The 27554-nt window shown below is 37.7% G+C and overlaps 3 protein-coding genes across 4 annotated transcripts; 2 read left to right on the top strand and 1 right to left on the bottom strand.

Annotated features, from left to right (window-relative positions):
* Positions 1 to 9073: 9073 nt before the first annotated feature.
* Positions 9074 to 9997, top strand: hcar2 (hydroxycarboxylic acid receptor 2-). Its single transcript, XM_065283976.1, has one exon. It carries the CDS (start codon positions 9074 to 9076, stop codon positions 9995 to 9997), a length of 924 nt encoding a protein of 307 aa, XP_065140048.1.
* Positions 9998 to 12455: 2458 nt separating this feature from the next.
* LOC135774127 (uncharacterized) lies at positions 12456 to 15526 on the bottom strand. Its single transcript, XM_065284019.2, has 2 exons — positions 15257 to 15526; positions 12456 to 14980 (listed from the first exon to the last, which is right to left on the bottom strand). Exons 1-2 carry the CDS (start codon positions 15456 to 15458, stop codon positions 13500 to 13502), a joined length of 1683 nt encoding a protein of 560 aa, XP_065140091.1. The 5' UTR covers positions 15459 to 15526; the 3' UTR covers positions 12456 to 13499.
* A 1090-nt stretch (positions 15527 to 16616) lies between these two features.
* On the top strand, positions 16617 to 26193 carry LOC135774119 (uncharacterized). 2 transcript variants are annotated; one of them, XM_065284008.1, is made up of 15 exons: positions 16617 to 16663; positions 17408 to 17511; positions 17912 to 18433; positions 18728 to 18779; positions 19704 to 20709; positions 20782 to 20862; positions 20945 to 21116; positions 21600 to 21689; positions 21800 to 21843; positions 21927 to 22099; positions 22186 to 22256; positions 23893 to 24038; positions 24108 to 24252; positions 24857 to 25003; positions 25427 to 26193. In XM_065284008.1, exons 3-15 carry the CDS (start codon positions 18035 to 18037, stop codon positions 25715 to 25717), a joined length of 2817 nt encoding a protein of 938 aa, XP_065140080.1. In that variant the 5' UTR covers positions 16617 to 16663; positions 17408 to 17511; positions 17912 to 18034; the 3' UTR covers positions 25718 to 26193. The 2 variants fall into 2 exon arrangements, with proteins under 2 accessions (XP_065140080.1, XP_065140081.1); XM_065284009.1 differs by lacking the exon at positions 16617 to 16663 and adding an exon at positions 17200 to 17217.
* The last annotated feature ends 1361 nt before the right edge of the window (positions 26194 to 27554 follow it).

Genomic DNA, 27554 nt, shown 5'->3' on the forward strand with positions numbered 1-27554 from the left:
TTAACCTTCACACGCTAATCATAATGACCTAAAAAAAAAAAATGTACATCAATATAATAGTCATCCAATACACTTCCACACAGTTCACATGATCACCTGTTAATAACAGGAGCATATTGAACATAAATGTACATAAAGAGATGACTGAAATAGTTGCATTGATGTTGATGACCTTATTTGAATCGGTAAACTGTTCCAGTCCCATGGTGCTTTATATCTAAAAGCCTTCTTACCAACTTCTCTTTTCACATTTAATATATCTGTAACACTGACAGAGACCATAGTAGAGTTGTAAGGTTACTGATGCAATCAGGTGTTAGTGCACCTGCCCCTCATACACACCCATACGTTTTCATGTCTGTATTAGGTTTGTTCGAGTTTATGCACTGCTCTAAGAACCAACAGGTGGATGAGATCAAAGTACCGTGAGAGCGATTCCAGAAATCATACGGAGAAGTCTGATTTCGAGTTGCTCTCGCGGTATTGTGATGTCAATCTCCTGTCGATTCTTGTGGTTCCGCATGAACTCGAACAAGTCTACTACGTCATGTCGCATGATAACGTCAACATGGCGAATGCTGTCCATACTTAACGTGAACGTACGTACTGTCTTAGCGCACGTTAAGTTGGTACCCAGTGAAATTCAGTACCTACACAGTAAGTATGCGATTTCGGATTCAGCCCTAGTCTTAACACTTAGCAGGCTTTATAAATCAAACTTATTCTAAAGTCTGGGAATAAGAGTTAAATGACGTCATTCTTAGAATTTTGACAAACTTAAGACTAAGATTTTACAATGAGTGGCATTATACATATGGGCCCAGATTCAGAATGATTATCAAAATATACACCAAGTCTAAAGTTAATAAATATTTTTTGCTTCCGTTTTTTATAAATTGGATAAGTGTGCCATATAGGGGATAATCGTGGTATTACAGATAACCTTTATAAAACTCACCAGGGACACGTTTTTTCATGCAAATGTTTTTTTCTTAATTGACGAGATAACTCGTCAATGGCAGAGAAAGGCTTAAAGGCGCTCTATGCATTTTCCGTTTTTATCAAACAGCGACCCCTAGAGTCGCTGGAGAATACTTGCAGCTGTCGTAATTTCCCACCCCCACTCTGTACACCTCAGAAGATAATGACCAGGTAATGTTTCACAATTTCATACAAATATTAGGCTACTGCATAGTTTACTAAACTACTGATGATGGTAATAGGATAATAAGAAGTTTATAAGTGTAGAGTATGCCTATAATAATAAATAAAGTAGCCTACCGCGTTTGCTGGCTTATAAAATTTTTACATGATTGCAGCTAAATTCACAAGTAATCAGTCTATAGTCTATGTCTACTATATAATTTAATTTGTGTTTTTTATTGTAATGTAAACATTACAAAATGCCATTACAAAGTTAATTGTGTACATTGCATTATTTCATAACATTGGTCGTTATAATGTCACTATACATGATTATTGCTATTTATCATAATAGTTTGCAAATTTTGCATGTTTACACTATTTACAACTTCTAGGCCTATTTATGTCCTGATAATTATGTGAGATATTGACAACTGTTGTCATGATAATCGCATGACATACTATAAGCAAGTGCAACAACATACAAAATAGACCGCAATAGACCTAACAAGTTTACAAATAAGAGATTTACTTACTAGTCAATCAACAAGATCGCCAGATCAGAATCCCTGTTGCATCCAGTGCTGTCTTTTAGCTAACGCCAACAAATAAAAGCCTGACTTAGTGGGATTCTTGTTCGGTTCCTAACACGATCAGATTCTCTTTTCCTACTCTCTTCCGAATGCGCTTTCTTAACTTTTTCATAGTTGTGCATCACGTCTCAGATTTGCTCGTGTAGTTGTTGTTTATAGGCCTGTTTGACTTCATGTGGCGCTGCAAGATCCGACAGCCGGATGACATCAAAGTACTGCGAGAAATCATACAAAGTGTAATTTTCGTCTCCCCGAAGTCGAACAAGCCTAACGTGTGTGACGTCGTTGCCGTAAAGCAAGTCGTGATTCTCGCAGATTTGTCAGGGGCGCTTCTCTCAAGCTTGCATTGCTGGTTTTGCTAGCGGCGTCCTCACCGAGCTTCAACAGGAGGAAGATTCGCTCTACTATGACGTTGTTTACCACCGAAATAACTTTGAAGCTGTTATATTTAGGTAAAATAATTGCATAGTGTGTCTTTAATAATGCGTGATGCCATTGCCTTGATATTGCATTGTTTTTGTGATGAGAATCGTGTGATATAAGAGGTAAATATAAGACATGAACTTAAGGACAATTCTTCTGCACATGTGCACAATATATTTTTGCTTTCGATTGAGAAAATACTACGAATTATGCGTTTACATGCATACTTTTTTCATGATCGGACTACACCACCCCTTTCGATATGAGCTAAATTTGCATTTGCATTCGATCTACCTCAATTGTATTAATTTAAGTGTTTACATGAAGACTTCAATCCGAACATTAAAAACAGTACCATTGGGTTGCATGTAATTGTACCTATTGTAATATCGCTTAACATGTTGTTGATCTTCTGAATGTTTTTTAGTTGGCTTTTATCCAAGGAGATTTCCAGTGCATTTAGTCTGTACTTTATTTCAGCATGTTTCACTAGGGTTCAAACCCATGCCCCTTGTGTTACCAATTGACATATTGGAACAATTAACATGTTTCTTTTGATTATGTAATCCCCAATGATCTTTGGGGATCTTGTTTGGTATTTTATATGAGTACAAGTGCTTGGTGGTGATATAAGATTTGAAGGTTTTTACAGCAGCCTTTACATGTGTAATAATGAAGGGTGCACTATAAAAAATACTTTGCTGCCTTAAAAATTTTTGTTGAATCAACTCGGATTTACAAGTCATTTCAACTTACTGTGTTTTATCTTGATTATTTATGAGTTGTTATAGCTACAGGTGAGTTGTTATAACTTATAAAATGTAGTTGACTTTTCTCAACTATATTTTATAAGTTGTGACAACTCATCTCTGTTGACATGACTTGTAAATCTGAGTTGAAATGCAGCAAAGTATTTTTTACAGTGTGTATTTGGGTAATATAATTAAGAAAGTTGGGTGTTAACAGTCCATGCACACACCTCCCATCACATCATCATTAATTTTTTTGACAAAAAGTGCAAATAGCATTTTCTATAAAGTCTGATGACCTTGAAGCTTCTTGAGAATTACTATAGCCTTAGGAAACACTGTAATGTTGATTTCAATTCAACACCAAAGATACGTTAAAATCATATTTATAGTCATGCAATGTCATATTACATTGATAGTGATTCTTTAGTGTATATATATATATATATATATATATATATATATACACACAGTCTTGTTCAAAATAATAGCAGTACAATGTGACTAACCAGAATAATCAAGGTTTTTAGTATATTTTTTTATTGCTACGTGGCAAACAAGTTACCAGTAGGTTCAGTAGATTCTCAGAAAACAAACAAGACCCAGCATTCATGATATGCACGCTCTTAAGGCTGTGGAATTGGGCAATTAGTTGAAAGGGGTGTGTTCAAAAAAATAGCAGTGTCTACCTTTGACTGTACAAACTCAAAACTATTTTGTACAAACATTTTTTTTCTGGGATTTAGCAATCCTGTGAATCACTAAACTAATATTTAGTTGTATGACCACAGTTTTTTAAAACTGCTTGACATCTGTGTGGCATGGAGTCAACCAACTTGTGGCACCTCTCAGCTGTTATTCCACTCCATGATTCTTTAACAACATTCCACAATTCATTCACGTTTCTTGGTTTTGCTTCAGAAACAGCATTTTTGATATCACCCCACAAGTTCTCAATTGGATTAAGGTCTGGAGATTGGGCTGGCCACTCCATAACATTAATTTTGTTGGTTTGGAACAAAGACTTTGCCCGTTTACTAGTGTGTTTTGGGTCATTGTCTTGTTGAAACAACCATTTCAAGGGCATGTCCTCTTCAGCATAGGGCAACATGACCTCTTCAAGTATTTTAACATATGAAAACTGATCCATGATCCCTGGTATGCGATAAATAGGCCCAACACCATAGTAGGAGAAACATGCCCATATCATGATGCTTGCACCTCCATGCTTCACTGTGTACTGTGGCTTGAATTCAGAGTTTGGGGGTCGTCTCACAAACTGCCTGTGGCCCTTGGACCCAAAAAGAACAATTTTACTCTCATCAGTCCCCAAAATTTTCCTCCATTTCTCTTTAGGCCAGTTGATGTGTTCTTTGGCAAATTGTAACCTCTTCTGCACATGCCTTTTTTTAACCGAGGGACTTTGCGGGGGATTCTTGAAAATAGATTAGCTTCACACAGACGTCTTCTAACTGTCACAGTACTTACAGGTAACTCCAGACTGATCATCCTGGAGGTGATCATTGGCTGAGCCTTTGCCATTCTGGTTATTCTTCTATCCATTTTGATGGTTGTCTTCCGTTTTCTTCCACGTCTCTCTGGTTTTGCTCTCCATCAGTGCCGGTCTTTCCTATACGCAAAGTACGCAATTTGCATAGGGCCCCGCACCACTAGAGGGCCCCCTTGATCTCAGAATTATTTAAAACCATTATATCAAAGAAAAATTATTATTATGTTTAATGAAAACAAGACGCTATAATTTAAATAATTTGCAAACTTCCGAATTTGTGCGGGTTTTTAAAAATACTTAATGATTTCTTAAATCACTGATATGTACTCGGACAACATGCAGGCAGTTTCTCAATCCGAAGGCTGCAGCCTTCAGAGGTCACATTTGTAGGCTGCATATGCGTCATAAAAACGTATTTTAGAATATTAACAATTATAATGTTGACTATTATTCTTAGTTAATGGTTAATTGTTATATTATGCTTATGACTTGCAAATGAAATGCTTATTTAACTTAAATAAATCAGGCTTGATGACGTATGCAGCGCGCATATGCGACATGATCCGGAGGTTGCAGCCTTCAAATTTAGAAACGGCCGCGTGCATGACGCAGAAGAGTGATTTGGTAACGATGCGCATATTATATGCCCACCATTGATTTAAAACAAAGACAAAGCTATCCGTCTGGAGCAGAATAAAGGGAAAAAAACGTGAAGCAAGGGAACAAGATAAAGGATTTGCGCGAGCAGATTAAGTCAATGTAAAGACACGCGTCCTAGCATGGGGCGATTCAAATGACGCGAATTGGGTGACGCAATTGCCGCGAAAACACGCGCTTTTCCTTTGAACTTCAAGAACGCGCTCTCGTGCAGGATAATTTGACGAGAGAGAGAGAGAGAGAGAGAGAGAGAGAGAGAGAGAGAGAGAGAGAGAGAGAGAGGTAAGAATGGTGCCCACGTCGAGAAAACTCAATAGAAGACTTGAAATTTGTAAAGGATTAAAGTATATGTCACTCGTTTAATTACAGTATGTTAACTGGATAACACTGGATATAACTATTGTATAGTTTAATAAAATAATGTATTTTGATTACACAAATCAAACCTAACTATATGATTGTAGCTGCTGACCAGCATAGGGAATCTCTATGGCTAATTTCTATGGCTAATGTTGCTGATACAGTACTGTGTGTTGTACCTTATCTTGTTAATTGAGTCTTTTTGGGCATCTTATGCCTAGAATTATTCAAGGAGATTGATTCTTTTAACTTCCTTTTAAGTTTGATCAGTTGTGCATAATGACATGTGCAACAAATGGATATAGGGTGTCAAACTCATAGATTTGCAATATTTAAAATCAGACACTATTTTTAAAATATTTGGGGTCAACCTCTGTGACAGCTTTAAAGGGACACTTCACCCATTTGCATTAAGCTTTGTATAGTTAGAACTCCAGTCATGTTTTTGAATGGTCATGCATCATTTCCTCAGTTGCCGCTGAGACTGGAGAAATACAGATTTCAGTGTTGCACATCCTTCTTTCAATGATGTAAAAATCATCATTTTGCATCATTGAAAGAAGGAAGTGCAATGTCTTTGTTGTGGGAATGAGACTACAAACACCCCTATTCTCTGTAAAATAGGCACCAAATTCTAAATGTATGTTACATTTCGACTACAAATATAACACTTTCAATAAAGATTAATGTTTCTACGGGTGAAATGCTCTTTTAAAGCTGAAACTTATCAAATCCTATCAGAGGTCCAGAATGTCATTGAAACACACCAGTGGCTTTGCTGTCATCAGTATTAAACATGTTACCCCTCGAAGTACCCCTCCCCACAGAGCCCCCCCCCCCCCCACATAACAAATCCCAATTTAACCCCTGTGTATTAACAGTATGTATTTATATGTAATTTAATTTGATTCATTACATTCATTTAGATCAGGTTAATGTTTTAGTGCTTCTCACAACACATTTTAAATCAAAACAACTTATCAGCAAATACATGTTTCATGTTATAATCAGCAAGTTTATCAGTCAGGGTTTCAAAGTAATGTGCATATGGGAATATTATACAGCTATAAGATAATACACTATGTGGTTAGTTAACAACTAACTAACAGCAACATTGACTGGGTTTTACCCAGATAGCACAGGTACGTCTGTGAGATGTCTGGTAAAGATCTGGAGATCTGGAATACATCTGGTGTGTAAAAACATCTTATAAAGGAAAAGAGCTGGTTTACATACATTCTAAATCAAAAACGTCTTGCAGACATCTTCAATATGTCTATATGACATCTTTTAGGAGACGTCTCACAGACGTATTGCAGATGAGAAAACAATTTAAATAAGACATCTTGCAGATGTAAACGCAGACATCAAATAGATGTCTCCGAGATGTATGTGTGCTATGCTATAAGGGTCTGAATGCACTGACAGAGGGCCCCTCACAAAGCTTTGCTTAGGGCCCCCCAGCATCTAGGACCGGCACTGCTCTCCATTTTAAGGCATTGGAGATCATTTTAGCTGAACAGCCTATCATTTTTTGCACCTCTTTATAGGTTTTCCCCTCTCCAATCAACTTTTTAATCAAAGTACGCTGTTCTTCTGAACAATGTCTTGAACGACCCATTTTCCTCAGCTTTCAAATGCATGTTCAACAAGTGTTGGCTTCATCCTTAAATAGGGGCCACCTGATTCACACCTGTTTCTTCACAAAATTGATGACCTCAGTGATTTAATGCCACACTGCTATTTTTTTGTACACACCCCTTTCAACTAATTCAACTAATTGCCCAATTGCACAGCCTTAAGAGCGTGCATATCATGAATGCTGGGTCTCATTTGTTTTCTGAGAATCTACTGAACCTACTGGTAACTTGTTTGCCACGTAGCAATAAAAAAATATACTAAAAATCTTGATTATTCTGGTTAGTCACATTGTACTGCTATTATTTTGAACAAGACTGTATATATATATATATATATATATATATATATATATATATATATATATATATATATATATATATATATATATGCATGTGCTTATGGCACCCTTGCTATAAAATAGCAGTCCAGTTATTCTGAAGAAAATATATTATTTATGCCATTTAATCATTTTTTTAAGATCAAATGATTGTAGGTCAATAAGACACATAAGTCTTATTTGAATATTGAATGCTGTTGATGTGAATCATCAAAAACTGAAACATTCATTTTTGTAGATGGAGCTATGTTTAATGTTACACAAAGCAGGATGATGAAACTAAATTAAAATCTCTTCTTGCAACATCTTATCATTAAACATGTTTAAATTGATAGGGTAAAATAACCAAAGTCCTTATGTCATGCAACAAATAAAATTCAGGAAAGGTCAAAAAGTAGTAGAAGGGGATAAATCCAAATATAGTTCTAAGATTTTTAGATTAAATTAATTTTAATCACTTTTTCTAGTCTTACTTTATATAATTACATTCTATTATCACTATGAATATATCATTAGAAGCTGGCAGGGCGTTTAAAAGAAAAAGAAAGAAAAAAGATTAGATGAGGATAATTTGTGTGTTGTCTGAATCTCCCATCCAGCCCTCATTCACGTAACAAACATCACTTTGTTACAATGAATTTCAGAAGTATACTAATGTTAGGGTTGCATCAGTTGTTTACCACCAAATTTCCGTCAGGAGCCAATGGCGAGTTGCATCATTGCCAATCGCTGGTAATAATGAAGACTTGTCACTACATGTTCTTTAAACGAAGGTCACCTGCTGAAATCAAACTAACTCGCCATACAAACATCAGTTAATCAGAAATACATCTAAATATATTGATATGTTTTATAGTCTGTGAGCTCAATAAAAGGCAAATAGTTGTTTAATGCTGGGGATCTTTTCTGTATTGGCCTTTAAACTCAAGAACACTTGGCTTTGATTGGCTGTTAAAGCTCCACATGGTGTTGAATCATGAAAGCGAATCTGTCAACTTTTTCTTTAGTTTAAAATGTGCCATCAGTCTCACACCAACCTTCATCCAAACAAGTTGAAGACTTTTTGTCGGAGGACTACTTCAACGCATCAACTGCAGACTTAAGGTAAGAGATACAACTTGTCCAACTAAAAGTTTTCTTTGGGTTTCGCACTGAGTGCCAGTGAAGTATTTTTACTATTTACAATTATTTTAAAGCACTTAAGAGAGATTTGTCAGTTGAATCAAAATGTTTATTTTGTCCAGAAGCAACTTTGTTTCTTTTAAATGCCTATTTCAAAAGCCTTTTAAATGTTACATCATAATTGTGGACTAGATGTTTTTATAGAAATTTCTGATTGTTTTATATAATAAATCTTACAAAATGGCAAAATTACAATTAATAAATAATACAATTACTATGTAAAAGAAGCAAAACCGTTTACAAAGGTATCACTCAATAAACAGATCTGCTACTTTAAATGATTTTTGAACATACATATATATGTGCTTGTGCATACATTTCTATATTTAACTACAGTTATAACCATCATAGAGTTTTATTCAGATGAGAGTAAATTTAAATGAGTAAATCGAAAAATATAATGGAAAATTTGATACATTTGATAAATTATTTATTTCAGCTGTTTTTCTACAGTATGAGCTCACAAGCAATGGTGATTATGGAAATGTTCAGATACATCAACTCTTCACTTCTCATCATTCATCGTCCTCTGAACGCCTCCCAGGCCGATCAGACCGTGTATGCCACCTGTGCAGACATGCCCGCGGCCATCTTCTTCTACCTGGTGCTGCAGTTTATTAACATTTTCCTGGGCATCCCGGCCAACATCATGGTTCTATGGCTCATTCGTAATAATAAGGGCGACTCGTCCACATCAGACATCTTCATTGTCCATTTGGCCGTGCTGGACACGTGTTTCTGTCTCATTCCTCCTCTGGAATTTGCAAACATTGTCTATCTGACCACCAACAGCACCTGGTATGTCCTGCGCTTCTTCTATGGCATCAAAGACTCGTCGCCTCTCTTCTTGTCCTGTATCTGTCTGGACAGATATATGGCCGTCTTGCACCCTATAACCTTCACCAAGCTAAAGGACAAATGGCATCGCTCTGTTTGCGCCTGCATCGTTTGGCTCATCACTTTGGTCTACACTGCGGCCAAGTGTGTAGGAAAAATTCAGAATTTCGAGAAAGCTTTCAACATCATGATCCTCACCACGTTCGCCTTCATGGTGTTCTGTAACATCTCCATCCTCTGGGCCCTTAGACAGTCAGCTATGGGACGAGACGAGAGACACCCTGTCAAGAAAAAGGCCTTTAAGATGGTGATCATCATTCTGGCAATCATCGTAGTTAACTACTTCCCACCTGTGGCTCTCTTCCCATTCCAGGTGTATTTCTCTCCAGATGTCTTCCGCTGCTATATTCACTACATTGCCTTTGGTTTCATGGACATCAGCAGCAGCATCCAGCCAGTTTTGTATCTGTCCCGGGAGAAATTCCCTGCGGCTCCGGTGTGCGGCTGTAGCTGCGTTGAGAAGAAAACTGAGCATCCGAATGCAAACAGTTCTCCACCTGTCTGATGTAAAACCACTTAAGCTGGTTTTATTGACATTGATTCAATCATTAGATAGAGAGACCTATACTGTATGTTCCATAGCAATGCTTAGTTTTCTCGTTAAGGTCAATTTTTAACGTTAGTACATTTACCACACAACAAACTGTCAGGTTTCAGTAAGATATGATCATCTGCTTTTTAACCCTCTGAAATGAACCATTGCTTAGCAGCTGCTTGTTCTTAAAGACTTGAGTAAGTACTCTACTGTTTGTTTGTTTGTTTGTTTGTTTGTTTGTTTGTTTTCTGTTTGTTTGTTTTGTTTGTTTGTTGTTAATGTTCACAAAATTGTAAAAGTGCTATAGAAAATAAATGAATTCAATTGAATTTAATGTCTTGTGTCTCTCCAATTCCATCGCACAAAATTATCATAACCACAGATTTCCTCAGAAAAAAGATAAAAATGTTTTAATTATTCCATGACAAACTTATGTGGTAAATTGTGTGAAAATGTGCATCCATTTTATTGTATATGCATATTTTGTTGCCATTGATTTCCCTATCACATTTCACCCAAAATAAAAAAAGGAATGACAGAAAATCTAGTTAAATAGTGCCAGGGTTTTAGCACCATTGTGATATGTTTTCTGCTAAATTAAGAACATTACAATCAAACGCTTTGGGTTATTATAAAATTTAGAGGTGGTTTCCTGGACAGGGATTAGTTTAAGCCAGGACTAGGCCTTAATTAGGAAATATAACTAGTTTGAACAAACATGCCTTACTAAAAACAGTACTTATGTGCATTTTGAGGCAAAACAAAGGGCACTGTATTTTAAGACGTCAGTTCAAGTTGTTTTCAGTTTGGACATCTCTTACTTTTATTTTAGTCTAAGACTAGTCGAATCCCTGTCTGGGAATCCATCCCAAAGTGTTTTAATCTTTTAACTTTGTGGTACAGTTAGTATTACCTGGAGAGTTTTGTAACATTGATACAGTCACATCCACATGTTTGCTATTCAATTTAAAGGGTTAGTTCAGCCAGAAATGAAAATTATGTCGTCAATTCTTCATCTTCACATTGTTTTAAACCTGTATGAGTTTCTTCTATTGGATACAAAAGAATATATTTTGATAAATGATGGTACCACACAGTTGACAGCACCCATTGACTGCCATAGTATGAAATAAAATGCATAGTACAAATAGGAGCATTTAAAATATTATAAATTTAGTGCATATGTAAAATATACCAGAACAAAGCATTTCGAAATAGCAGTATTGGTGTTTCATAGTAAACAACTAGTTATTTCTTAACTAAACGCGGGATTAAACCAGATGTGTATAATTGTATTAGATCTAAGATCTGTGCATTCAGTCGGTCAAAAAATGACAGTAGCTCAATATACTTGCTGCTGTCTTTGACATTCACCCAAAAATTTCAAAGTTTACTCATCCATTTGTTGTTTTAAACCTGTATGAAATTATTTCTTGTGTTTAACATAAAGAATATATTTGGATAAATGATTGTAACAAGTAACAACACAGTTGATGGTAACCACTGACTTCCACAATAGGAAAAACAAATAATATGGAAGTCAGTGGGTACCGTCAACTGTATGTTTACTAGACAACAGCTTTAAAAGATCAAAAAAATAAAACCATACAACTGATACTTACCAAGTTAAGCCTAGTAACGTAGACCGTATCAGTATTTTAATGGTAAATTAACTTTAACTTCATAGGTACTAAACATATTCCTTTAATATTCAGCTGTTATTTTCGTGGCAGCAGCTTTGTTGTCTTGCTGCGTAATATGTTTCAATTCTTCATGTTTGTCATAATGATCATTTGATTTTTATTAATGCCAGAGTAAAGACACCTCTGACTCTTTATTTTACACCATTGGCTGACTGCAAAAACCCTAACAACCTTATTTTTTTTTAACTGACAGAGGTTTATAAGTGAAATTTAGTTTAATCTACTCAAATGTTTGTAACAATTCAATTCTATTTATAAAGTGCTTTTAACAATTGTTAGTTGTATCAAAGCAGCTTCACAAGAAATAGAAACAAAGAAAAAAAGAAAAGAGCCAAAAACAACAAAAGCGCTACATGGAGTCATTTCTTATTAAGTAATGTAAGTACTCTATTCCAGGCTATATTATAAATCTGGTTAGGATGAAGGTATTGACTGACTGTTGTATGTAGAAAAGTGTGGCATAACATACTCCAATCCCAAACTATAAACTACTATTAGGGTGTTTACTAAAGAAGCTCTTAGGCTAAGATACGATCACAGAAAAATCAAAGAGCATTTTTAAAAAAACAAGCACTATCCAAACCATCAATTATGCATTTGAGTTATTGAAATAAAGACATTTTTTTCTCCACTAAAGTAGCAGACTTTCTGTGCAAATGTTGCTATTTTTACAACTGGCTTAATAAATTTGTATTTTATCTGTCTGTAGGTTCTTGATCTTTTGATTCAGTCATCTGTTTAACCTTTTAATTTAAACAAACATTTAAACAACATGCTGACCTAGGGTTAAAAAGCTTTATTCTAGGGTATTGCAAGATTTACATTTACACTGGGTTATAGTTAATTTACAAAAATTCAAAGCAATATACAACCAATTCTTAGCAGATAATTTCTTACATATCTTCTAACATTTAGCATTTTACATAATTCAAAGAAAGCTTTTCACTGAGAGGCCAAAGTGCCTCCAAAAAATCAGAGCTTATTTACAATATCATGTCAACACAGTGCACTCCTAACCCATTGTTCAACACAACAGTTGGTGTTGTCCAATTTTGAAAGTAAAAAAAAAATTTTTAGTGCGTTTGTTTGATTGTTCACTTCTCCCATTAACAAAAAAAAAAAACAAACACACACAACACAACACTACAGTAATACCATGGTATTTCCTGAAGCACCCTGGTGTACCATTTAAGCCATTTGATACCTGGCTATATCACGACAGTTATAATCAACAAGATGTACAGTACACACACAAGATCTGTGCAGCCTAAAGAGAACATACTGATTATAATGAAATAGGGTTAATTGATGAAAAGACTAAAGTGTGTTATGCTATCATCATCATCACATTGACTTGTAAGCTGTTTGGTCTTCATCCTGCTGAGAGGAGGAATGTAGCATAAGTGTTCAGCCTCATTTACTGACTAATACAAGAAAGTCTTTTAGGAATAGCAGATTGCTTTGAATGTGTAACATGCATACTTTAAAAACATCATGCATGATGACTTGGATACATTCTGTGACAGGAGATTGATTTGGTCATTTTGATAGAAATATTAATGGAAAGACATTTACAGTAAGATTCACCAGAACCATGCCGTGCTGATCACCACCTGAAACTCCTTTGTTCCCTTACTGGATAATCTGTAATTCTCAAAGCTGTACAACAAGGGTTAACGGTAAAGTCTATGTGCAATCACATATTTCATGTTTTCAAATTTAACAATTATGGACGATGGTGTAAAAAGAAGAACTGACGCCTTCGGTGTCTATTCCGTTAAGATTTGATCAGCGTCGTCATGGTCATCAGACTTGGGTGTTTCTGCGTTATCTGCTGTATGTTGTTTCTGGTGTTTCTTTAGTGAAGACTGGTCGCTGTATCTCCTACCACAGTGTGAACAGCAGTACAGCTTCTCTTTAGTGTGGACCAGCTCATGTCTCTTCAGATGACACGCTCTGCTGAAACTCTTGTCGCAATGCGAACAGTTGTGCAGTTTTTCTCCAGTGTGCGTCAACTGGTGCAGTTTCAGGCTGCTGGCCACAGTAAAGCGCTTGCCGCACTCGCCGCAGCCGTACGGTCTCTCACCGGTGTGCATGCGCTTGTGGATGGTCAGATGTCCGGCCTGGCTGAACGTCTTCGTGCACAGTTCGCACTGGTACGGCTTCTCGCCCGTGTGGATCCTGAAGTGAGTTTTAAGGTCTCCCATTCCGTTGAAGCTCTTGCCGCACTGGCCGCAGCTGTACGGCTTCTCTCCGGTGTGGACCCTTTGATGGCTCTTCAGATTGCCGGCATTGGAGAAGGTTTTGGCGCACACGGAGCAGCTGTACGGCCTTTCGCCCGTGTGCGTCCGCAAATGGACTTTGAGCTGGTTGTGTTCGTTGAATCGTTTGCCGCAGTGCGAACAACAGTACGGCCTCTCGCCCGTGTGGATCCTTTTGTGTATTCGCAGCTGGCTCTGATGGCCGTAGCTCTTGCCGCACAGGTCGCAGGCGAAGGGTCTTTCTCCGGTGTGCGTGCGCAGATGGTTTCTCAAGAGATCGGCTCGGTCGAAACACTTTCCGCATTGGCCGCAGATGAGCGGCCTATCGCTGCTGTGCGATCTCAAGTGAATGTTGAGTGACGCTTCGTGCTTGAAGCTCTTATTGCACTGATTGCAGCTGTAATTCGCATTCACTGTGAATCCTTGTGGGTTTGGTGGAGGTTCTGTCATCTGGAATATTCCAGAAAACCCTTCCTCTGAAAATCTGTCTGGACTTTGGGGTTCTGTCTCGTATAACTCCTGAGCTTCATCCACCGAATTAGCATCTCTGTGGTCCTCATTCTCGTCCTCACCAACACAATATGGATTATCTGACACTACGGTTACTTGAACGTTACTGTTGAAGTCATTTGATATCCCATGAGGATGTTTAAATTTAATGCAATGTTCTGAATCACACTTCTCAGTGGTACGCTGTTCACTGTTGATTTCTTTATAAGTGTATTTGGGAGAAGCGTGAGACATTGAAAGGTCAACGGCACAACCCTCCTCAGCATCAGGATCAGGCTTTAGACTTGCACGTGACAATGTATTTGTTGAACAGTCTTTGTTTAGCCTCTGTGGGATTCGTAATTTTCTGCAGTCGGTCAGTAAATCTCCAGTGATCTTACTATGATCTCTGTATTTACTCATATGAGAGGATGGAAACAGATCTTCTGTAAAAACATTTCTTGACAAGTCAAGCTGAGCAACAACACGATCTTCATCCTCTAAAAGAGGAAAAAATGCAATATAAACATTAATATCATGAGAAAAACTTCTAAACCCAACACTTTAATCATGAATGAAAACTTACACAGATTTACCTAAATATACTTCTTACTGAGAATAATGTAATTACATCCTGGACGTTATTAATTTATCTATCAGATGATTGAATAGAATGATTTAGGAATGAGCAACAGTAGTTTTATCAGAACTCAATAACACTGGGCAATGCTATAATCTATTGCACATTTAATGGTTATTTTCTGCATTTCACGCACCGGTTTTGATCTGCTTTATCATTTTCTCTTTTGCACACAGCTGATTTCTCAAATCTTCGTTTTCAGACTCAATTCGATGCATTTTGCGCTGATATTCCGTCAGAGTTTTATCCACTGAATCCAAAATATCGCTGACAGTCGCACGGAAGATTTCATTTAATGAAGATTCAAGGAAAGATTTTAATTCACCAAATTTCGCCATTTTAACCAAAACACAAAGCCGCAGTCAGAGACGGAAACAGAAGCGACGCGCGACGGACGCGCTGCCGCCCCCTGTGACCCGGAGGACAACTACTGAATTAATGTTTTATTATTACACCGTTGTTTTATCTTTCTATTCAGTTAAAATCAAATTTGTTAATTTATATGACAACCGACTTTTTGTCTTTACATTTTTTATTTTGTGATCCCAGTTTTCTTTGCGAGTCAATTGCCCTGTTGTTTACAACCATATGTCTCATTCAACACGTTGTCGAAATCAGTTACTACCTTTCATATATTTACGTATTTGTACTGACTATATTTGTAATTTCTTTAGTAAGCTCATGCGAGTTTAACAGGAATTATTTATTCGAACCCGACAACTAAAAGAGACGCTACGACACCTCTAGACCAGCAGATGGCAGTAACGTCAAAAGGTAGAAAATTATTTTTAACCCTAAAATGCTTCTTCTAGAATGAAATTTTGGTTTTGAAAATTCAGTTTCTAAAAAATACCGTAGGCAGCGGACTTTAGTTTATGTCATACCTAAAGGAAATCTTTAAAAACCCATGACATGACACAATGCCACGGTTGGCTCTAGGTATCTGTCCCGTGGCGTATATTGTTTCCACTGTCTGTCTTCTAGCAGTTTTGTGACTGTTGCTTTGTGAAGCACCACAGAAACCTTGTTTTTGTTTTACTCTGTATTGGTTGAAATGACAATAAAGCTTCTTGAACTTAAACTTGGACAATCCAGTCGGATTTCCCCCTGCATGCTGATGTTATGAATTTATCGAACCAAATACACTGATCTCAGTCATCAATGCTTTATTCATTTTCTGTTCAAATCAGTGTGTTTTTGTCCACTATTAGTTTCGGAGGGGGGAAATGAATGCATATTACATTTTAGTTGCTGGATATTGTTTTAGTGACCTTTCATTATAATATTGTGTTGTTTAATTTCTCACAGTGCGTTTATTGATGATATCACAACATAATCAATCCAATAATTAAAGTTTTCAAATTATTTTGAAAATGCATCAAATCAAACGGGAAGTTTTCTCAGCTTTGAACGACGTCAGGTGGGCGGGGCTCAGGTATCTCGGTTTAGCCATCAGCCAATCAGATCGTCGCTTCCCTTTAGACACGCATCGGTTTTTAATTCACAACAAATACAAACGTTGATCAACTGAGGAAATGAGCAGGTAAGTGAAATTAATGTCAAAAGTTGAACAAGAGCGTGCAGCATTGACCTGCTGTGATGTTAAAAGTGATAAATGTTGTTGGACTTGTTTGCTTTAATTCATTTGAATGACGTGCATGCATGCGATATGAGTTACTGCAGGTCTGTGTTGTTTATGATGTTTAATGACCGTGATGATAACTCGATGCACAGTTTTATCACTGTCAGGTCTATTAAGCTTCTTAAAGTAATAAAACATTTAAAAACTTCTTTTAAGTTTCATGTCCAATTCTTGGAGTAATCTAACGTTCAGTTCAGTTGTTGTAAATAATTTTTTAAGTTAATGTAATGATATATTACAAGCTGTAGTGTAAAATATCACTGAAGAGTGAAAATAATCATCTGAGGTTTGTGTGGACATTTCGATGAGGATTTCTCTTGTATTGTCGTTGCTGGAAGCCTCTGCCACACAGGAAGTGTGAGGTGAACAACCGGAAGTTCAGCAAAAGAAACTGATGTGACTTCATCTCACTCAGATATTTTAACTGCTCGAGAGTCAAAATTAAGTTTATATCAGTGAGTCTCAAAAGATTGTTGTTGTATCATTTCAGTTTAAGTGTTCTTTATTAGGGAGACATTTAACATTTACATATCATTTACATCTCTCTCTCTCTCTCTCTCTCTCTCTCTCTCTCTCTCTCTCTCTCTCTCTCTCTCTCTCTCTCTCTCTCTCTCTCTCTCTCTCTCTCTCTCTCTCTCTCTTCAGTGGAGGTTGTTTGTGGTCAGGAAGTGTCTCAGTTCAGTAAAAGTCTTTGCAATGCACATCCGCCCATATGAGTACAGAGATGTTCACTGAAGGACGCAGCTGAGGTGAGCTTCATAACCATCATCACATTAGATATTAAGAGATTATACATGAAGTTATTCAGTTATTGATAGCTTTCAACATTTACTAAAGGGGAAAAGCAAAAAGTGTTTATTCAAATGAGACATTGATGACTTTATGATTTAAATCATATGAATTACTGCTGATGTTCGTGGGTTATTTGGACAATATTTTAAAAGCTGTACATTGTGATTCTGATGTATAAAGATAAATAAATGTTTAATGTAGCCTATATGAATATCACAGTCATGTTTATGTGTTAATGTTTTACATTTGTCTCATGATTGTTTATGTTCTTGTTGTCTTTGTTGATTGTTTGAGCATCTATAGATTAATGATGTAAATAAGAAACCCATTAAGTGTTCATGTTTTCTCACATCACAGTCTCTGTTAACTGAATGTTGGCGTGGGAGGAAACTGTTTCTAAACGTTGATCTCAAAATGGACGCCCTGCTCAGAACAGAGGTTAAAGACTGAACTGAACGTCTTAATCTTAATGAGAAGACAATGGAGGGTATTGTAGACTATGAGGAATCTGAGCCTTACCTTGAGGCCAAGCAGTACATGGAAAGGTTAAAAGAGGAAAATGATGAAGTCCATATCCAGAGGATCAATGATCCATGTGATCTGGCAGAACACAGTTTCTCTTTGACCGTGTACCCCATCACAGTGCCTTGTGCTCCACTATCTTACGCTACTGTGCAGTGGGACATCCCAGAGACGCCAGTAGATCCTCCTTCGACTGGATCTGTGAACGATGTAGACTTCAGTGCCGTATCAGAGTTCGACTGGACGTTTAATCTATCGTCCACAGATAGTCCGTATCAGGAATCCATCGTTGACTTCTTACCCGAGGCTGAGCAACAGCCAGACGTCACTTTACTAAATACATTTGTCTCTTCTCAGGTATGTGAGTTAAACCGGACGAGCCTTGTGGTTTGTCTGATTGATGTGCGTGCTTGTATGTATCAGTGACTGGTGCCCTACTTTTTTAACCTCTTGTATGTTTATGTGCTGCTTGTTGTTAATTAAGAAACAAATCAATTCAAATTCAACACCTTTCAAATTGAAAACACATTCAAATGATCAGTTATATCTGATTACTTTGTCATCGTTATACGTTTGAAATCTTGAGTATGTTGAGTCTTGTCTGAATTATTTGTATGAGATCAATGAATCTGTTTTAATGCCTCTATACAGGAATTAGATCTGCAAACCAACATGGGATCTTCAGTTGAAATGACAGTTGAAGGTAATGTGTCATTGTATAATTTCTTAATACTTTTAATTCTAACACTGTTATTAAGACAGTAAAAGTGCATTAAATCATATTATTTGATGTTTTAATGGGCGAGTGAAGATTGTGAAATAACCATGTGTTCATCAGCTGTGAGGGTTTCACTGCGTTGTTCGCTGACTTTGTCCTTTTTGCTTCCTCTTTATGTCTTCTGTAGGTCTTGTTTTAAGTTTGTCTAAACTTTAAAGAGAACCTATTATGCTCTTTTCTGATGTCTTGATACTGTTTTTCAGTTGAATTAGGTTAGGTTTTCATGGTTATTTTCTAGAAACACATTATTTTTCAGATATTTTGCATTATTGTTGCACCTCTCTTCTTAAATGCTCTGTTAATTACGGGAATATAAAACCCTCCTCCTTCTGAAAACGCACTGATTGGTCAAGCTGGCCTGGTCTGTCGTCACTCACTTAGTAAATTAATCGGACCCCCCCCTTATCGGGAGATGTGCATTGTATATTGGGGGTGGGGGGGGGCAATATGAAAATGTGTTTCATGTCTACATCACTGTGTTGCTGAAGTAACTGAAGTACTGACTACAACCCAGCTGGTCACTGTAGTCCTAGAAAGGTGATTTCTGTGTGGGCTTTGGAATTTGTAACTTTGTAAGATTGTTTACACGTACAAGCACATACAGTACACACTAAAGGAAATGTACAATCAGAAAAGGCATAATGGGTGGTCTAAAAAAATGACCACGTTCACTTTAATTACTCCTCAGACATTACAATCCTACTGTAGTGAGATTAGTAAATGTATTTTTTAGTTATTGATCTTCTTCTTAATGAATGAAAAGCCACTTCAAAGAAAAACCGAACTGTTCTTTCTAACATCCCTGCTCATTCTGGTGTGACCGTATTTATCTGTGCTGTTTTTTATTAGATTGTGGTGCGAGTGTGACATCTTCAACATCTCCAGAGAATTCTGAGTCGTCTGAGAGCGCTCAGGTCTTTATGGACACACAAGAGTCAAGCGATCTAAAAGAGATTAGTTTGGGTCAGGAGAGGTTACAGTCACCAGAAGAGATGCAGATGAAACCACCACAAATCTTAGATGTTCCCGATCTGACCTTGACCCACCAGGATAGCTTAAATTCAAGTGCAGAGATGAAAACTGAATGGACTGAGAAAAGTACGACTGAATCCAACGGAGAACCACATGTAGGAATCGATGTTCAGGAGGAAATAACTTTGACTGATCAGATGAAAACACCTGATGAACCTGTAGAACAGGAGGAGACAGATTTCCTTACAGACCTCCACCAATCGGATCAGTCACAGGACTCCATCATTACAGACCGAACCAATCAAGTGCCATGCAATTCAGCTGAACTTGAGCCAATGGAAGCAATCAAAACATCTGTTACAGTGATCGAGATGAATCTAAACGATGCTTTGAAACACGCAGAAGATACTGAAGGTGCTCAGGGCTCAGACCAAACACAATATGCAGAAGAACCTGTAAGTTCAGTTGAGACACAACTTCCTGAAGGAATACAAGAAACTGAAAACAGGCCAACAAAACCATCTGAGATGGCAGAGACCGAAGCCCCAGAGAAAATCAGTAGATCTGAAAAACATCTGTCAGACGAGCCAGAACAGATAACGTGTCCAGATAAGGAAGAGTCCTCCGAGCAAATGATATGTTCGGATGAGGAGAAACCCGAGCCGTTAGAGATTAAATTGCTGGACCCAACAGAAGAAACACAGCATTCAGATGAAACAGGACATCTGGGTGTCCAGAACGGCTCACCGCTGCAGGAGTCTGCTCTCCAGAGAAACGGCAGCGTTAAGGTGCTGGATCGAGCCGAGGCTCAACGATTGGCTGAGAGCCTTTACAGATTGGATGGTTTTAAACATACAGATGTGGTCAGACATCTGGACAAAGAGTAAGTCTTTATCCGTGACTCTGTTGGAGTTTCGTTTAAGCATAAAGCCGTAACGTTTGCCATTTCTTATAGCACCGAGTTCAGCAGGGCTGTTGGGGAAGAGTACCTCAAATACTTTGACTTCACTGATCAAAGTCTGGAGCAAGCTTTACGGTAACATATTATTTCATCATTTTTTCCAGCATACACATTGAGAACTTTGCAGAACTTGTTTTCTTTTCGACTATTATTGTAGGTCGTTTCTGAAGGAAGTGGTTTTGATTGGTGAAACTCAGGAGCGAGAACGAGTCTTGCAGCATTTCTCCTCTCGTTTCCAGCAGTGCAATCCTGACACGTTCTCCTCGGCCGGAGCCGTCCTTACGCTCACGTGTGCCGTGATGCTCCTTAACTCAGACCTGCACGGACAAGTCAGTCCAATGTTCAATGAATTATAACAGTGAAAGCAGATCATATATCACCCCCTTAAAATCAAAAGAATGGTAAATGAGAGTATAAATTAGGGATGTCCCGATGACGTTTTTGCGCCCCAGATCAGATCCTAGTCATTTTATTTTGTACTGTGTCCCTGTCCGATACATGTGTTTTCTGTTGCTTGGCTAGGTGCACGCTTCAAGTACGTTAAGCTTATTAAAGTTAACCCATTGTATGTTTGACAACCACAGATGTTTCAACCATGGATTCAGTCACAACTTTAGTCTGAATTACAATTACAGTAGTTTTCACTGTGAAAAGAATCTGTTTAAACAGCAATTGTGATTATTCTCATTATGATGAATTTTTGTGGGGTGGACAATGATCTGGACAGGGTTTTGTGAAATTCACCTGAAGGTTTTGAATGAATTGTTTAGATGATGTTTAATTGTAGTCTGTGTTTGGACCTGTCTGATCAGAATGTTGGCAAACCGATGTCTCTTGCTGAATTTGTTTCAAATCTGGAAGGAATGAACGCAGGAGAAAATTTCAACAAAGACTGTCTTAAGGTGTGACCATTGAATCATCTTCATGCTCAGTGTGATCAGCCTTGTGTGTCACATTTTACCTTACAATATCTATGGGTTCGGTAATAATAATTTGTCTTGTTCATTTTCAGAGTCTGTACAACTCCATCAAGAGTGATCCGCTGCGCTGGGCCATGTAAGAAAAAAAACAAAACAATTCAGCAGCCATTTAAACCAAAGCTCTGATCTCACATGCACCTGATGTTTCTCTCGTTCTAGAGAAGATGATGTTTTGGCCAAATCCATGATGCTCGATCAGGATTCAGAGCAGGACGGACCTCTGCGTTCGAAGAGTAACCCTTTCCAGGATCTTCCTCACAACAAAAAAGCCACTGTGTTCCAGAAAGGCTTCTTGAAACGGAAAGCGCACGCGGACATCGACGGCAAACGCAGTGAGTTGCGGTGTGGATGATGTGACAGAATATCAGATATGTGTAAGCGTACTGAACATATGATCATCAGCTCAACTGATTTACAGCTCCTTGGGGGAAACGAAGCTGGAAGACGTTTTATGCTGTGCTGAAAGGAATGGTGCTTTATCTACAGAAGGTTTGTTTACTTTACACGATGCCAAAAGTGTAATGAGTCTGCTGATATTGGCTTACCTTAACACCCTCTTATATACGTTACATTATTACTACGCATACTAGTACGGTTAAGCTGCTTATGTTTATGAATTTCCTGTGTTTTCTCTTGCATCTATTAATACAACTAATAAAAAACTACATGAATGCAAACCGTCACATGCATCAGTGTATAGATCTGTGTGGTCGTGATGTTTACAGGAAAAGTTTTAAAGACTTGATACTTAAAAAAAATGATCAAAGACAAAACTCTTTGATACTCTGCTCCTTTTGGCAGTGATTAATGAATAGAAAAGGCATGAAATCAAAACACACATAATTCATTTTCATACAATTTCCACACAATATTTTTTTAAACATAATTTCTGTACATCAGGAGTGGGGAACCCTGGGTCCTGAAGGGTCACCCAGCAAGCAAAAACCAAGACGTTGAAATGACGGCTAACTATAGACCCAATATAGACTGGCTATGAGTAACCCACTTTTACCCTAAATAGCTTTGAATTTGGTTACATGCCATTTTTGCCAAAATAACTGGAAGATGTTTGATATTCCAACATGTAGGCAAAGTCAACAGGTGTTCAAGGTGTTTGCTTTCATTTGTTTTAAACTTATACGTATCGTCTATTCTTGGGCTATGGTAGACGTCTATTAGATTTTTACTGACAGCCCAAATTTAGCCTGGTTTTAGCCCAAATTGCTTGCTGGGCACTGTCCTGCACAGTTTAGTTCCAACCCTAATCAAACAAACTGCATTTCATTTTACATTTACATTTAGTCATTTAGCAGACGCTTTTGTCCAAAGCGACTTACAAGTGAGGTAAACAATAGAAGCAATTATGGCAACATAAGAACAGCAATACATAAGTGCACTGGAAATAGTCTCATCAAGTCCAACACAATATACATAGCCAAGGGTATGTTAGTATTTTTTTTTGTTTTTGTTTTTTTAGATAAAGAGGAAGGTTGATAGAGAAAGAGATAAAGAGAAGGGTAACTAAATAAAGATAGTAAATCTAAATAAACTAAATAAAGATAGTAAATCTGTAATTAGGAAGTTAGGTAATTTAGGTAATTTTCTAACCTAATCCTGAAGACTTTGATAGGATTTTCAGGTTTAGGGTTGGAAATAAACTGTGCAGGACAGTGACCCTCCAGGACCCAGGGTTCCCCACTCCTGATGTACATGGTCAGAGCAATGTCAAATAAAAATAGGTACATTGATCAGGGTGAAGATGAACTCATGTTCTGTTAAACCTCATTATACTTTCATTATACCGTAACGTACATTAATAGTGTCTGTGACCCCACGAGATGCTTTAAAAGACACCAAGAAACGGTCGCTTTCTAAATGTCTAGTTGTGAAAAACTATTGGATATAAACTCTAATGTTAGAATGAGACACCGACACAAAAACAGCCGAGGAGACAAATTAAATTACACATCTGTTCTTGTTTCTCTTTGTCTTTTGAATATTAAAAATTGGTAATGAGGGCCGAAGCTGTTGATCAATTTCTGTTATTGGTTTTATAAGTCCCAGCCAGAAGAAAGAAACAGGAGTGTATTTTGAACATTTAAAGATGATCTGTGTGTCTGTCCAGGATGAGTACCAGATGGATTGGCAGAGCTCGGAGGAGGTGGTTAGCGTTCATCACGCGTTAGCCGAGCAAGCGCTGAATTACACCAAACGACCTCACGTGTTTCGTCTGCAGACAGCTGACTGGAGGGTTTTTCTCTTCGAGGCCAAGTAAGTGTGCGCTCTCATCACTTTAACCTGTTTATATTTACATCATCATCATCATCATGTGTCCTGTAGTTCCATAGAGCTGATGAACTCCTGGATCGGGCGGATAAATCTGGTGTCTGCTTTATATTCCTCTCCTCCGTTTCCTGCTGCTGTGGGATCTCAGAAGAAGTTTTGTCGGCCCATCCTTCCGGCCTCTCATTCGAATCTCACGCTGGTAAACGTCTGCATGCTTTAGTCCTTATGTCGGGATTTAGGTTGATCTAGTAAAATTTGATACAGACAAACCAGCGGTTTCTCCAAAATACACATTAGTTTTAACATGTTTAGATTAAAGGTTTAAAACCAAATGCAGACAGCAGAAGTTTCAGTTATGTCAATGATGGGTGCAGAAATTAAAAACAATAGGAAGAGAGACATGAGTACTGTATGTACCTTAAAACCTGATCAACAAAGCCAAGATAAACTCTGTTTAGTTTAATCTTTATGCAGGGTTAGGCCGTGTCCCAGCTTTAGGATGGCATCTGTGTTGACTTTTCTTAGTACCACCCACCTGTGTGACTACAGAAGGCATGAACCTTTAGTCATTTAGCACTCGACAGGGCTGAAACACTGATGAGCTCAACATTAACCAATGGCAACAAGAAGAAACTTTATTAAGTTTGACAGCAGACACAGGAGCGTTTGCACTGTCAGTCCGTGTATTTTCATCACTGTGTGTGTGTGTGCGTGCGTGCGTGCGTGCGTGCGTGCGTGCGTGCGTGCGTGTGTGTGTGTGTGTGTGTGTTTGTGATGTCATTGTGGTGTTTTTCTTTTATTAGGACAAACAGCTACAGTCACATGCAGCCATGTTAGAAAGCTTTGAGCGGGACCTGAGCGCTGTCCAGCAGGGGCCGCCAGACGGCCGGAAGACTAAAGCCAGAGACTCAGAGGAGCTCAGACAGAGAGAGGAGTATTTACAGTACGAGGTGGGTTCATGATCAACATTAGCACACTTCAAAACGTATGATGGCCTGAAACATTTAGAAATGAATTGGAAAAACAAATTCACCCATGTGTATGTAAATTAATATTAAATACAAAATAAAGTTTATTATGAAAATGTTTTATGTCTATCCTATAGGCACTGTTTATATGATCTGTATTATTCTTACACAGGTGAGAGTTTGCATATGTAAATTATGATCAGATGATGTTGGGTGTTGCTCATACGGTTCATGTACTGACACAAGTGAGATGCGCATTTTCTGTCAGTTTCTTCACAAAGCTTTGCACACGACTCCCATGATGATCAAAGTTCATGGTGTAACTTTAAAATGACTTTTTGTGTTCTCACTGTAATGGAGCTGTCCGGTGTTAATGTTTCCTGTTTTCTATTTGGCTCTTGACAGAAGTCTCGTTATGAAGTCTACCTAAAAATGCTCGAGGCCTGGCAGCCCCTAGAGACGTCTCAGACATCGGATGGAGACAAGTCAACGATGGGAGATAGACTGAACATGTTTGACGAGGGATTGTGGAGAGGAGAGACGGTGGAAGCTGACGGGGTGATGAAGAGATCTCTTTCCAGTCCATCTCTTGAGTTAGAAGCGCCTCCTCAGCCGGTAGTGAAGGTCAGACGTAACATCTCTGAGAGACGCACCTACAGAAAGATCGTAATTCCACGTCGCAACAAAGAACTTTGAGGCAAGGAAAGGCACAAATATAAGAAATGACTGTAGGATTATAAGTATGGTACTAGCACTTGAAGGTTTATGTCAAAATTTTATATTCTTGTTTTCATATGAAGTCTTTTATTGTGAAGGTTAAAAAAATCCACAATGTCTACTTCTCTCATAAAATAATGTTTTTACATTTTTGCACAAAGTTTGTAACGTCCACAGGCAGGTTACTACTGTAGTTATTCGTATTTCTCCGTTCTGACCATGGCACATTAATGAGACTTTAGTTTGGGTGTCGTCAACAGAAACCTGCCGACTGTAAACAGTATTATTACTCCTTTGATGAAGAAATGTTGTCTGATCGTTTGGATAAGTTTGTGTTAAAAAAAAAACATCCTCTGACATTGAATACAACACTTAAATCTGTTATGTTCCTCCTCAACTTTTGTTTAAGATCATTTAGAAATGTTATATTTTATTGATAAAGTTAATGGCTCTTATGTGTCAAGTGTTTGTGAATATCTCCTGAATATCCTTTCATTTACGAAACAGCTTAAGCCATTGAGATGCTGAGGATGTTTGATGGATTGGGCCCTCGGGCGCTGTTGTTTCTCAGGATGGGTCTGTTTGATAAAGATATCAGATAAAGGCTGTTGATATATAAACAGATTGAGAGGAAACAATCAAAGTTTCAGTGAGTCAGAAAATGACTGAGTACTCTTAACCCAAACCCCCCAGCTCTAGTACAGATGTTCTCCTACAATTGCAATGCACTGTTTTTAGTATTATTAGTTTCGGATAAAGTTAATGTTATGATAATTAACATGTGTGGTAAATACATATTTTTAAGACCAAGAAAGTCTGTAATAGCTGCTGATAATCCTGGAATAGAAACTTCTGTTACATAAAGAAATATATTTAGGATTTTTATTTTGTTAAAAGGAAAACAATCAAAGTAATAACGGCAGTCACAATGTATACTAGCAGGGACTATATGGTGCATGTTACTAGCCAAGCCCTGACCTGTTTGTTTGGGACTTTTCAATGTCCATGTTTTCTTGAGCGTTTGCCTTTATGTGTTTGCCCTAAGAGGATGTTTTAGTTCGGCTCATCTGACCTGTCGTCTGTCTCAATGCCAAACCCTAGCACGCAATCTGTGGAGCATGACGTCTGTGAAGTGATCTTGAGTCTCCAGCACGTCTGAAGGGTTTTGCAGTCGCCTTTCAGGCCTGGTTAAGTAATTAAAAAGGCAAGCGGTGAGATTTCTTCATTAAGGGCCTTTTAAAGACTTTTCTACACCGTTCCTGTATCACCGTCTCTCCTGACATGATTCCTCTTGCTGCTGCTGTCGTATTTATTTTAATTTAGATGCAAGACTTATTACTGTTTCCTTGTGCTGATCCTGTTGTCCAGCAGCATTTCTTTGTATCTTGTTTAAGGTTTTAACAGATATGAGAGATATGACACATCACAGGTCATTTTGTTGTTGGTCTTTAACTACCACTGTGTGTTTAGATACAATTTCCTTTTCTATTCATTCTTCATATTTTACTTTTTTGACATGAGAAAGAAATGAACAATCGAGCAGTTTACATCACTGTGAAGGATTAAAGGCAAAGCTCTTGTTTTCTTTGGTTTCCTTCTCAGCTTTCTTTTTATTCAAGGCAAGGTTAGGTGATTTTTTTTGTTATGGTGGTTGAAAATCTCTTAACATGATCTAAATACATTTATGTAAACACACAGATCTACTGTGGAAGTCACAGTACCAACAAATGTTTGTCCAATCCTTGCATTGCCTCTGGTTGGTTAAATCAGTCAGCTGTAAAACATTAGATCATTTTGGCCATTGGCCTGGTTTTGC

This window comes from Paramisgurnus dabryanus, chromosome 5 (assembly GCF_030506205.2).
Source record: "Paramisgurnus dabryanus chromosome 5, PD_genome_1.1, whole genome shotgun sequence".
Classification (NCBI taxonomy): Eukaryota; Metazoa; Chordata; class Actinopteri; order Cypriniformes; family Cobitidae; genus Paramisgurnus; species Paramisgurnus dabryanus.

What these genes read in the sequence shown, in the direction of transcription:
- LOC135774127 (XM_065284019.2), bottom strand. Translation starts at nt 15,458, where the DNA reads ATGGCGAAATTTGGTGAATTAAAATCTTTCCTTGAATCTTCATTAAAT. An exon ending in GATAAAGCAGATCAAAACCG is followed by an intron (nt 14,981 to 15,256) that starts GTGCGTGAAATG and finishes TTCCTCTTTTAG; the next exon opens with AGGATGAAGATCGTGTTGTT.
- LOC135774119 (XM_065284008.1), top strand. Translation starts at nt 18,035, where the DNA reads ATGGAGGGTATTGTAGACTATGAGGAATCTGAGCCTTACCTTGAGGCC. An exon ending in ATACATTTGTCTCTTCTCAG is followed by an intron (nt 18,434 to 18,727) that starts GTATGTGAGTTA and finishes GCCTCTATACAG; the next exon opens with GAATTAGATCTGCAAACCAA. An exon ending in AGTTGAAATGACAGTTGAAG is followed by an intron (nt 18,780 to 19,703) that starts GTAATGTGTCAT and finishes GTTTTTTATTAG; the next exon opens with ATTGTGGTGCGAGTGTGACA.
- hcar2 (XM_065283976.1), top strand. Translation starts at nt 9,074, where the DNA reads ATGGAAATGTTCAGATACATCAACTCTTCACTTCTCATCATTCATCGT.